A 12298-nucleotide genomic window follows, 5' to 3' on the forward strand; every position below is an offset into this window, starting at 1 on the left:
ATTGGAAGAAAGATCAGAATAACAGAGAAAATAGGATTTAACAAATGAGCATGATTGCTGAATCATTATATTGATATTTCTTTTAGTCTCCAGTGTCTTGGAGCAGCTAGAAGGAGAAACCTAAAATGGTGGAATTGTAACCAATACCAAACTCTGAAATCTATTCTACAACTAATTATTGCGGTGTGCTTTGATTTTGTTGCTTTTTGTATATATGTTATTTTTCACAATAAAAAGTTCATTTACCCAAATCATCCTCACTTTTATTACTGTTGCAATAATATAACATTATATGTAGTGTATGTATCTGCAGTGTACACTAAAGTTATTTTCGTGGTTATTACTTTGAATAAATATGTATTATTTATAATAACAAAAACATATAAACAGTCTAAATGATAGAAGAGTATACAGCCATTAAGTACTATGGTCATGAAGAGTATAGAGTAGTGCAGAAGATACCTAAATTATTACATGAAAAAACACAGTAAGTTTATATAATAAAATCCCAACTGTACAGCACAAATGAAATCCATGTTTTAGAACAAGCTGGAGGGAAACACACAAGAGGAGAGTAGTTATCTTTCTGTGACGACTTACCTTTCTCTGTAAATTTTCTAAAATAGGAATGTTCTAATTTTATATTAGAATAAAAACCTACTCAACTCCCAGCATCCTTGACAGGGAAGCTGGTTCACTACATCGACTTTGGAGAATTGGAGACTACACAGCGTCATAGAATTGGAGACTATACAGCGTTAAGAGTTGCTCTTTCCAAGGCCAGGCTGCAAACTCAGTAACAGCACAGGATCAATGTTTCAAAGTCCCCAGGTTTCTGGCTTTGATGTCTGAATTTGGAACCAACTGATTTCCTAAACCGCACTCCCACCCGCCCCCAGTAAGCACACAAGGAAATTAATTAAAATGAAACAAATGCCCCCTAAGGAGCTCTACCCACCCCTCAGCTCACCTTAGTTCCTCAGTGGCGCTGAGCCTCATACCCAGTTCATTGCCTCTTCCTTGAAGGTCTTGGGAGGCAGGGAGGACAGAGAATGTGAACGCTACTTAGGTGTTCTCTGCAAAGCAGGGTCTGGTGGCAGAATGCTTGGTACAGTGAGCCAGCGACATGGTCTTGATCACTGGAGCCAGTGTGGACTCAGCCATGTCAACATCAGACAAGTCACCCCAATTTGGGGTTCAAAAAATATTGTCATTACAATTTAATCGCTGTGTAAGTTTTTTGTTTTGTTTTATTTTTTTAAATAAAGATAAAGTACTAATTTAGAAGTCTGACAGAAAATGTGGACTAGCTTGCAGGGAAATAGGAACTCTCCTACACGACTGCTGGGAATGTCAATTTAATAGAACCACACTGGAGAGTCTATTACACCAATGGCCCAGCAATTCCTCTTCTAGCCAAATGCCCCAGAGGACAATCATATTTGTGCACAAGTAGACAAAGTCAGAGATTTTCCTTGCAGGAATGTTTGTTTTAAGAAAACTTGGAAACTACCAAATGTCTCTCAATAGAGGCATGGATACATAAAATATCATATATTCATAAGGTGGAATATTTGCAGAAGTTAAAATTGGTAATCGATATAGTATATAATTCAGCATGGGTAGAGCTACATGTAGCTAAAAGAAACAGATCTTTGCGGATTTAAAATAAATGTCTACAGATTTATAGTTTCCATGAGGATAGACACCAAACACATTTTAAGTGAAAAGAGTAAGTTCTAGAATGACGTCTGAAGTATGATACCATTTCTATAAAAAGCATACACAAACTACAGCTATACATTTTAATAAGCGCAGATGTATGTATGCAACAGTACAGGAACATTCAAGAAGGAAACACATTAAAATCAAACAAGAGTTGCCTCTAAGGAAAGATAGAGAAATTGGAATTAGAGGGTAGAAAAGGAGGTAGTAAAAAGGGATTCCAGCTTCATCAATGGTATTCTAATTTTTAAAGGTAAATGGATTCTTATGTTACTTGTATAGCTACAATTAATTTTTAAGGTCTCAGCAATTACATTACTCTTCAATATATTTCTTACATCAAAGAAGCTAAAAACATGAACCTGCAATAAGAAAACATTTCCCACGGCATCACAACCGACTTTCTACCCTCTTTCCCTCTACCCGCAACACACCCACTCAGCTGAATTCACTGGAGGCATGAAAAAGGCACCCCAAGGCCTTTGCTGACCTTTATGACTGGCCTCCTAGGAACCAGAGCAAACCATGTTGGAATGACTCTTTGCAAAGAACAACTGGCTGCCAGAAATCCTATTTGGTTTAAAACAATTGCCTGGGTTTCATCCCTTCCCTGATGGTTTTAAGAGAAAGTATTTCAGAGTTTGGTACTAGCCAAACCAACAAGAGAGGAGAAAGCATTTCTTACCTGTCAAAAACCACTGCAGAATAAGCCCGCTCAGCAAAGATGACATCCGCAGCCCAGAACTCCTTGGTGGCCTTCAGCCCCCTGCCTTTGCCCTCAGAAGTAAAGACCTCCACGTTCTCCATTCTCTCTATTGTCATCTCAGAGTCTCTCAGGCCAGCACGGCAGATATTTAACACTGAGCCAAGTCTCTTGTCATCGCTGCTATTTCAGCACCTTCAGCATCCCAAAGAGCAAGACTATAAATGGACAGGCCACCTCCCCTTCCCTACCCCCTCTCAGCCACTGGGCCCTCACCTCCCCCTCCACCACTTCTCTGAGAGGCGGGGTGGGGCAGGCAAGAGGTCAGTCACCTGCGAAAGGTCTCCTCTACCATGCAGCAAAGCTGGCAAAGCAGAAAATGACCATGTTCTGGTGAGGTTCTTGGATTGGGCCTGAACACATTTGAGAAGTTCCTTTGCAAGAAGGAGCTGTCCGTATAAGCTAAGTCCCAGGCTCCAGTCCTGCTCAGCTTCAGTGGACAAGGGAACATATAGTCACAAGGGTATTTTTAGCAGCCAGATGCCTGTGTCAATCAAAAGCAGACAGCTGAAATGGTCCACAAGAAGAGGCAAGGTGATAGCTGCTGCCCTGGCACCTTTCAGCTGTCAGCCTTGGACTTTCTCAAGCAGTCTGGGTCCTCAGTCTCCCACTCCCTCCTCCCACCGCCACCCCCATGGGTAAACTGTCTGCAGAAATTATATTGACCCCACTGGCATGTGGAAATATGCCATACAAACGATATTATTTAAGCTCCAAGAGGCACCACTCTTCTGCAGCAGTAGCTAGGGCAGTCTCCAGGGCAGGGAGCTCTGAGAGTTCCCTATTCTTACCTCTCTGATAATTCAGGTGGAGTGGACAGGCAGATCTCAACAATAAAAACCCCTGTTTCTATCTATCAAATCTCCCTTAAACACGTGTCTGTTACCAGGAAAACAGCAGTGTGCTCTGTCCTTCTTAGCCAGAAGTAAGGACAACGGAGGGACAATTATAAAATTTCCACTTGAACTAAAAGCCCCTCTTTCGACCACCAAGCAGCTGTCCCTGAGGTTGAAAAGTCCTGCAAAGGTCTAGAGCTAGGACTTTTCCTCCAACCAGGTAACATTCTTAGTTTCTGGGAAACATCTTCTTAGGGGATACCCTGCCTCCTGGAGCTCTGTTGGTACAGTAGCTTACAAGCTCCAATTTCCGAATCCAATGAATCTGGATGGAATTCTGAGCCTGCTACTACGACCTTGAGACAGAACCTGTAAAACAAGGGCAATAATTTCGACCCTACTGGATTGTTGTAAGGGTTAAATGATGTAATATGCGTAAAATATATAGCACGGGGTTTGGCATTTAATAGAGAACTCATTAAAGAGCTATTTATTTTAATTTTTGCTGTCACGTTATCCCCACAACACTAACAAGATGTGCCAGAGATTCTAATGTTTCTTCAACCAAATTGCATCTCAAAATATTCCTTTGATTCTCAGATTAAAAATCCCTTGTCAGACCATATATCCTGATTTTTAGGTCAGAATGCATAGCCAAAAGAGCTCGGGAAAATCTCAGTGACTTTTGATGTGTCTCAAAGAGTATAACAATTTAAGGTACTAAGGGTTGGAGGCCCCAAAAAGTAAATATCACACATTTCCTAGGGAATAATAAAAAAAAGATGACAAAGGAGTTTTTTAATCCAGGTTAGTGTCAAAACGAATGCACTTTCCCCCAGACTGCCAAACAACTCAAGGCCTTGCAATCTCTAGATCCTTTCTTCATGGGCCAGTGGCTCAGCCTTGCAGGAATTAGGTTGTTCTCTAGAAACTATGACCCTGGAACAGATTCAGTCTAAGCCATGGTCAAGGAAGAAACCTATCTTCCCAAGACTGTCACATTAGTTGTATCTTTGTGGGTCTCGACTTTACAAGAACAATGATTATTACATTATTAAAGTATAGTCAGCTAGACACCAGCCTCCCAAAGACACCCAGGTCCTAATTCCTGGAACTTTCCACGGAAAGGAAATTTGCAGAAGTGATTGCGTTAAGGACCTCAAAATGCTAACAGGAAGCCTGATTACCCAAGGTGGGCCCAATATAATCCCAAGGGTCCTTAAAAGAGAAAAGTGGGTAAGACCCAGAGAGGAGAAGTGAGGGTAGAAGCAAAGGATGAGTCAGACAGGGATTTGAAGGTGCCATGCTTCATCCTTTGAGTACAAAGGAAGGGGCCATGAGCTAAGAAATGCAGGTGCCTTCCAGAAACTAGAAAAGGTAAAGAAACGGCTCCTCCCCTAGAGCCTCCAGAAGGAGCTCAGCTCTGTCAACACCTAGATTTCAGCCCAGTGAGACCCAATTCAGGCTTCCAATCATCAAAACTGTTGAGAGAATAAATATGTGGGAATTTATTAAGTAGCCATAGGAGACAAATACGTGAAGTATTTACTTAGTCCTTCACTGCAGGAAATATTACTATAGTAGTGGTAGGGTAAGTTTGGAGTCATTGGGAGAGTTCATGCACATGCATTAATACTACAACTTCTGGAAACATTCCTATCAGCCCAGCTTCAGAGCTCAGGTGAAAGCACTCCACACTTAGGCAGGAATCAACAGGGCCAGTTGTAGGGGCCCTAGACATTCCTTTTGCTATTCTGAAAAGAAATTCATGCATAATATAACTTACTACTTCACCTAACTAAAAAACAATCTATGGTTAGCTGAGGTGGTTTTACGTAACCCAAAAAGACTCGTTCATAAACTCAATTCAATCCTGAGGGTGTGAACCCATTCTAAGTAGGACTTTCATGAAGTTACTTCAGTTGAGGTGTGACCCAACTCAACACAGACCAGCCTTAATCCTATTACTGGAGTTCTTTATAAGCAGAATGGAATTCAGGCACACAAAGGGGGAAAGCCAGAGGAAGAAAGCAGAAGCTGAAATTCAGCAGAACCAGGAAGAGAAGGAAGAGCCCAGAAAAGGCCGCCATGTGCACCACCACGTGACAGAGAAGGGATGACCCTGGCCTTGGCACTGTGGGATCAACAATGCCACCCTGACCAAAAGAGGGAAAAGAAGTGTAACAAATATGGTATCAGTGGCTGAGAGTTCAAACAGAGTTGGGAGGCTACTATGGAGGTCACGCTTATTCAAACTTCAGTTAGACATTGCTACCTATCATAGTTTGCCAAACCCCAACCAAAACCATTCCTGCCAATCCTTAAGAACACCTAGGGCATCATATAAGATTCTACAAAGGTTCCATGCACTAGGGTAACTTTCCAGAATCCTACAACCTCCAGATGGGTCCCTAGACAAGAAAAGTCCTGAAATGTAGGTGGCCAGCCTCTCCAGAACATCAGCTAGTTCCATTCTGCTCTCCAATATCATTGACAGCCCCTTCCAACATGAATGGGCACATCCCAAATACCCCTAAAGATTGGACAAAAAATCAAAGATGATGGTAGAGTTATACAGAAAAGTTAGGGTTTAACAAAATGAGCATGATTGCTGAATAATTATATTGCTATTTCTTTTAATCTCCAGTATCTTGGAGCAGCTAGTAATAAAAATCTAAAAACGTGTAACTGTAACCCATACCAAACTCTGAAATCTGTTATACAACTAATTGTTGTGGTGTGCTTTGAAATGTATGGCTTCTTTGTATATATGCTATTTTTCACAAAAAAGAAAAAAGGTCAATTGTTATAATAAATGCACAGCTATATGACGATATTGTGAACCACTGATTGTATACTTTGGATGATTTCATGGTATGTGAATATATAATATATATCAATTTAAAAAAAAAAACATGCTCAGAATAAAAAAAGGAAGATGGAAACCATCTTCCATTTTTTTAAGATTTTAAAAAGTATGAGTGAGTCCCTTGCTTTTCTGTGACTGGATGAAGGCAGGTGGTGAGAAAGCGAGGAAATGAGACCACTCAAACCAAAGCACCCCTGACTGAGGAGAGAGGTCTGAACTAGGAGAGTCCAGTCAAGGTGATAATGAGAATGCCCACGGTGGAACACAAGGTACAGGCCGTCATCCTATCTACCTCCACTTCAGCTGAGCCAAACACATGTCAGTACCACTGTACTCCCACACCATACAAAAGGCACGAGGCAACTGGGTAGGACAGGCAAAGACAGGGCAATCCTGGATCCAAGTCTCACCTCAAGGTAGAAGCTGATGAGAACAGACCAGAAGAGAGGGCTGTTTTGGAGAGAGGGATTAGTGTACTGTATATCCCACAAGTAGATGTGGGCCTCCAGAACTGTTTTAATATAAGAAAGGGCTCCACCGTTATCCTGCATCTTGGGTACAATTTGTTTCCAGAGCCCACATGTAGCTCCAAACACTAACCATAGCCTGAATTAATATGATTATCCTGAGCCTTTGCATGACTAACCTCAGACACCTTTGAGAGAGTGGTAGCATTCCCCTTAGCTAGGTGAGACTGTGCATCTTAGAGAACGCACACAAGGAAGGGTGAAGGTGGGGATGTTAATCAAACCTATAGCAATGGTTCAGAGTAAGTTTGGGGTCACTGGGAGAGTTTATGCACCTGCCTTAATGCTACAACTTTCGGAAACACTCCCATCAGCCCAGCAACAGAGCTCAGGTGAAAGCACTTCACACTTAGGTGGGAATTAACAGGGTCAGTTATAGTGGCCCAACAAAGACATTCCACTGAGTATGAGAACATGGGTACCGCACAGAGGTCTTATGACACAAGGGTAGGAGAGATTATAGTTTGTGTGCACAGAGGAAGGATTATAGATTGCTTTGTAGATAACAGTAAACATGGTAACAGGAAGGAAGTAAAGTATAGAGTAACATCTTACACAGAGCAGGGTCTGATTTCTCACATACATTGACCACCTGCACCTTCCTCCTTCCATAGGGAGGTTAGCTTAAACACTAACCCAAGCCACGCAACTGAAAGCATGACTGCATGCTTTCAAGTTCTACAAAGACTTAGGGAACGGCTCAGCCCCCACGTCCCCACAGTAGGTTTCCTTTAGGCCCATGAATTATAAATTGTTTTTACCTTTTTTAATCATCAGGGGTGGGGGTGGGGAATAATAGCTAGAAGAAGAATATTTTGTGACATAGGAAAACTTTAAGAAATTCAAACTTCAGTGATCATAACAAATATTTTATAAGAAAAACAGCATGCTCAGTTGTTTACATATTTCCTATAGCTGCTCTTACACAACAGCAGAGTTCAGTTTTTGTGACAGGGACCATATGGTCTGCATCACCGAAAGTATTTGCTATCTCAGCTTTTACAGTTTGCCAAGATAAATACTGACAATGCCTGATGATGTTAAAGAGGCTTCCAAGTGCATTCACTTACTGATTCATTCCTTCATTTCATAAGCACTGGGAGGGATACAAATCAGAGAAAAAGTCCATGTGGGGTCTAGCACCCACATTCCAGGATGGATTCCATCAGATTCTCTTCTTACTAGTCCCTTATATCTTACATAATGATATCATGACAAAACATCAAAACTTCACACTTTCTGGTCCTTATGTTCTTACTAAAATAGCATGCTGGTTTGCCTTTTTCTCCCTCTGGCTCCAAGTAATCTTCAGTTGCAAATTGCTTTCCCCCCAGGAATTCCTACATTCAGTCATTTCATATGCATTTATCAGCATATGCCTCAGTTTCTAGGCTCAGTGCCCCGAAAATAAAGGTGAATAAAATGTACCCTGTCTTTAAGAACATGGGATTGAGAGGGGGTTATGGAGCAATGCTAAACCATGGTGAGAGAGATCTAGGCGTAGCCTAAGGAATCCGGGGAGGCGTCCCAGAAGTGGAAGACAAGTATAAGGAAGGAAGGGAGAGAGCCAGAACTGGAAAAGAGCATTTCAGGCCCAAAGATATACCATGAGTAGAGGAAAATAAATAGCACGTGCAGATGACTATAAGCCACTGGGTATTGTGGGTACTGTAAGAGCACACTTATTATACTTCTCTTTGCCATTCTGGCACCAGGCCATCACCTTTTATGTTCCTTTGCTTCATGTACATCTTACCGCTACTCTAACAACAACAGCTGTTTGAATGCTTGAATGTGTGCTTTTGTTTATACTAACTACCACGTATTCACAACCCCCTTTGAGGTGGGTGTTATCGCCCTTTTGAAGATGAAGAAATGGAGGTTCAAAGAGGCAAGAAACTCGCCTAAGCTTTTCTCATTAAAATGTAGCAGCATCTCCGAAATATAAACCGTGGAATAATTCTCACACACATGTGTTCTAGTGAAGCAGAATAGAAGAAGCTTTGCCTGCATGGGTTTGAATATGTAACTGGTGCCCAGCTGGCAATGGCGCCAGCTGAGCCCCGATCCAGGTTCATTAGTCTTGAAACTAAAATTTAGAGATGAGAAGGCCAGTAGGAATAAGTGGTAAAGTTTATTAAAGAGGAGAGAGAAAACATGTTAAAGAGGTTAACAGACATGCCTAAAGGAGGGACCCTGAGTGGAGTGGGTTAGCTTGTGTACTGGTTTGAAAGGATTATGTGCCCTAGAAAAGCCATGTTTTAATCCTGATCCAATTTTGTGTGAGCAACCCTTTCTTGAAATCCTTATTTAGCACTTTAGGTTGAAGCCTTGATTAGATTATCTCCATTGAGCTGTGACTCTGCCCATTCCTGGTGGGTCTTGCTTAGTTTATTGAATCCTTTAAAAGGGGAAGCATTTTGGAGAGAGAACAATAGAGCCATGAGAGAGCCACAAGAGAGTCACAAGAAATACCAGAGCCCACACAGACAGAGACCTTTGGAGATGAAGAAGGAAATACCCCTGGGGGAGCTTCATGAAGTAAGAAACCTGGAAAGAAAGCTAGCTATCATCGCCATGTGTGCCATGTGTCTTTCCAGTTGAGAGAAACCCTGAACTTCATTGGCCTTTCTTTTTTTTTTTTTTTTCAATCCATGAACACAGTTTAAAAATCCTAAACCAAATATTAGCAAACTGAATATAGTGATACATAAAAAGAGTGATACATCTTGGTCAAGGTGAGTTGATTCCAGGAATGAAAAGTTATTTTAATATTTGAAAATCTATTTTAGTCACAGTATTAACAGAATAAATCATATAATTTTCTCAGAAGATGCCTGAAAAGTATTTGATAAAATTCAATATCCATTCATGTTTTGTTTTGTTTTTTAATCTCTTAGCAAACAAGGAATTGTAGGGAAACATAATCTGATGGAGTGTGTTTGGGTTCCCACACACAACAATATGAACAGGGTAAAATGTGAAAAACCTTCTTTCTGAAATTGGGAAAAAGACAAGGTTGACCGCTCTCAGCCCTTCTAACCTACCTTGGCCTCATTGGCCTTTCTTGAGTGAAGGTAATCTGTTGTTGGTACCTTAATGTGGACATTTTTAGACTTGCTTTAATTGGGACATTTTCACGGCCACAGAACTGTAAACTAGCAACTTACTAAAATCCCCTTTTTAAAAGCCATTCCATTTCTGTATCATGTTCCGGCAGCTAGCAAACTAGAACAACTGTTTTCTGTTTTTTGTTTTTGGGTGCATGGTCTGGGAATCAAACCTAGGTCTCCCGCATGAAAGGTGAGCATTCTACCACTTACCAGAACAGCTTGTTTTATAGGAAAGTTTCACTGGTGTCAGGTTTCTATAAGAACCTTTGAATACTATGTATCTTCTTTGTTCTGGGAGGAGATAGCAAGTGAAATTCATGGTTTGTTGTTACATACCTAAAAGTTTTCTTTGGGCAGATGGTCAACAATCTTTATGACCACATGCTTCCTATCTTAACTAAGAATTTGTTTACAAGCTTTATGGTCTGGGGAGGTTTCACTGGTTCTGGAAGGTTTCCGGCTTTAGGGGAAATTTTTTCCCCAGAAGTTTGCAGTTGGCATTAGTTCCTTTGGTGATAGGTAAGAAACAAGGGACTTGTTATTGTCTGTTAACTCTTTCAGAGCTGAATAGGAAACCATGGGCTTACAGTTGTCCTATCTTATTCTGGTTCACTAGGAGATTATGCATGAACGTTAAAGCAGCACAGGCTATAAGGGCAAAATCGGGAAGCAAGCTCGGTGTCCACAGAGAATGGATAGTTCACGGTGTATTCACACAACGGAATATTGCAGGGCTGCGAAAGTGAATGAACTAGAACCTCACATGCCAGTATGGATTCATCTAAAAAAATAATGGTGAGAGCCCACGTACCCAGAGACCTCTGGAGATGAAGAAGGAATATGCCCCCAGGGGAACTTCATGAAACAAGAAAGCTGGAGAGAAAGTGAGCAGACATCACCATGTGCACCATGTGCCTTTCCAGTTGAGAGAGAAACCCTGAACTTCATCGGCCTTTCTTGAGTGAAGGCAACCTCTTGTTGGTGCCTTAATTTGGACATTTTTATAGACTTGCTTTAATTTGGACATTTCCATGGCCTTAGAACTGTAAACTTGCAACCCCCTTATAAAAGCAAAAAATAAAAATAACAGTGACCGAAAAAAACAAATTTTAGAGGAAAAAAAGTATGCATAAAAGCATTTATGTAAAGTTTTAAATCATGAAAAGAGGTATTTCGTGTCACTTAGGGATACATACATACATAGCAGAAGCATAAAATATAAATAAATGCATGGAAGAAATGCTGAGTTCAGGACAGAGTTAACTTCTGAGGAGAAAAGGGGTTCATGAGGAAGCAAGGGAGGGGGAACCCAGCAAGAGGGAAACAGCATAAACAACAAGACAAGTGAAGCAAGGACATGGTATTTACAGCCACATTTAACCTTCAGTGATTAAAAGTGGCTGAATCATAAGGTGAAAGCAGGTGGGGAAGTGAGACCAGTGGGAGATGATGGAACCAGAGAAGTAGACAAAAGACATTTCACACCTGGCCTGACTTTTTCCACCAATATTGAGCCAGGAATGAGACAGAACCCTTTGGCTACAATATGGGGAGTGGATTGAAGTAGTTGCAGCCTGAGGAAGGGTTCTAGCAAGAGATGATGAGAACTAAGGCAATGGCAGTGGCACAGAAAAGGAGAGGATATCCAAGAGAAACTGCTGCCCAGTGCGCCAGGAGACAGGCCCATCAATAGGAAGAAGGGCAGAATGTAGTACTATTGTCTGATTGTGTTCCTAGGTTCTTGGCATACCATGAGAAAGAATTCAAGGACACAGTATAAATTGAGTAAACAGAGAGAGAATTTATTGAGTATGCATGCAGAAAGGGTGCATGCGGGCACTCTCACAAGTTGATAGAGGCGCGAGGCCCCCAATTCTGGGACCATCTGCTGTTATTGCTTCACTTTACTTACTCCCCCTCCTCCTTCTTTGTTCAAGATCCTTGTCCCTACCCTCTTTTCTCTCCAGGGTGGTGCCTGGTGGTAGATCCTGCATTTGGCTCTACCATTGCAGGCTGCTAGGTAGTTAGGCCCCAGACAGGGTGTCTGAGCAGGGCAGGCCTTCCTAATCTTGACTAACCATCCCTGCACAAGGGTTTTTTCATGGTATTTTTCCTCTGCTCCCAGGTTCCTGCCTTGGTACTATGGTGAAAATCAATAAATGGCTATTGCAACAGCATGTATAACACAACTTTTTACATATAATCTTAAAACTATAAGCAAGCTGGAAATTGTAATAGTAGCCTGCAAATGTAATCTTTAAAACAGCCTTTAGATATAACTTTAAAGCTGGAAGCAAGCTGTGAATGGGAGCTCTTTGTCTCACAAAGAAGCAATTTGTAAATGTAAAGTCTGTACCCAGATTTGAATAAGCTTTCATCTATTGTCCCAGACCCCTCAGATATGAATAAAGTTTTTCATCTATCTCCCTAGACTCCCAGGTACCTTTCCCAGGTGTCACAGAGGA

At 41.4% G+C, this 12298-nt stretch overlaps 1 protein-coding gene across 4 annotated transcripts in view; it reads right to left on the minus strand.

Annotated features, from left to right (window-relative positions):
* SMYD1 (SET and MYND domain containing 1) overlaps positions 1-12298 on the minus strand; it is a 52094-nt gene that overhangs the window by 35545 nt on the left and 4251 nt on the right. For 2 of the 4 annotated variants that reach the window (XM_077134826.1, XM_077134824.1), the window contains exons 1-2: positions 2761-2927; positions 2411-2623 (exon numbers count right to left, since the gene is read on the minus strand). The exons of 1 other annotated variant lie outside the window; for it this stretch is intronic. In XM_077134826.1, coding sequence (XP_076990941.1) covers positions 2411-2547 — 137 coding nt within the window. In that variant the 5' untranslated portion in view covers positions 2548-2623; positions 2761-2927. Of the gene's footprint in view, positions 1-2410; positions 2624-2760; positions 2928-12298 lie in introns of those variants that run through there. One more of the 4 variants, XM_077134825.1, reaches the window with a different exon arrangement.

This window comes from Tamandua tetradactyla, chromosome 17, assembly GCF_023851605.1.
Source record: "Tamandua tetradactyla isolate mTamTet1 chromosome 17, mTamTet1.pri, whole genome shotgun sequence".
NCBI classification, from domain to species: Eukaryota; Metazoa; Chordata; class Mammalia; order Pilosa; family Myrmecophagidae; genus Tamandua; species Tamandua tetradactyla.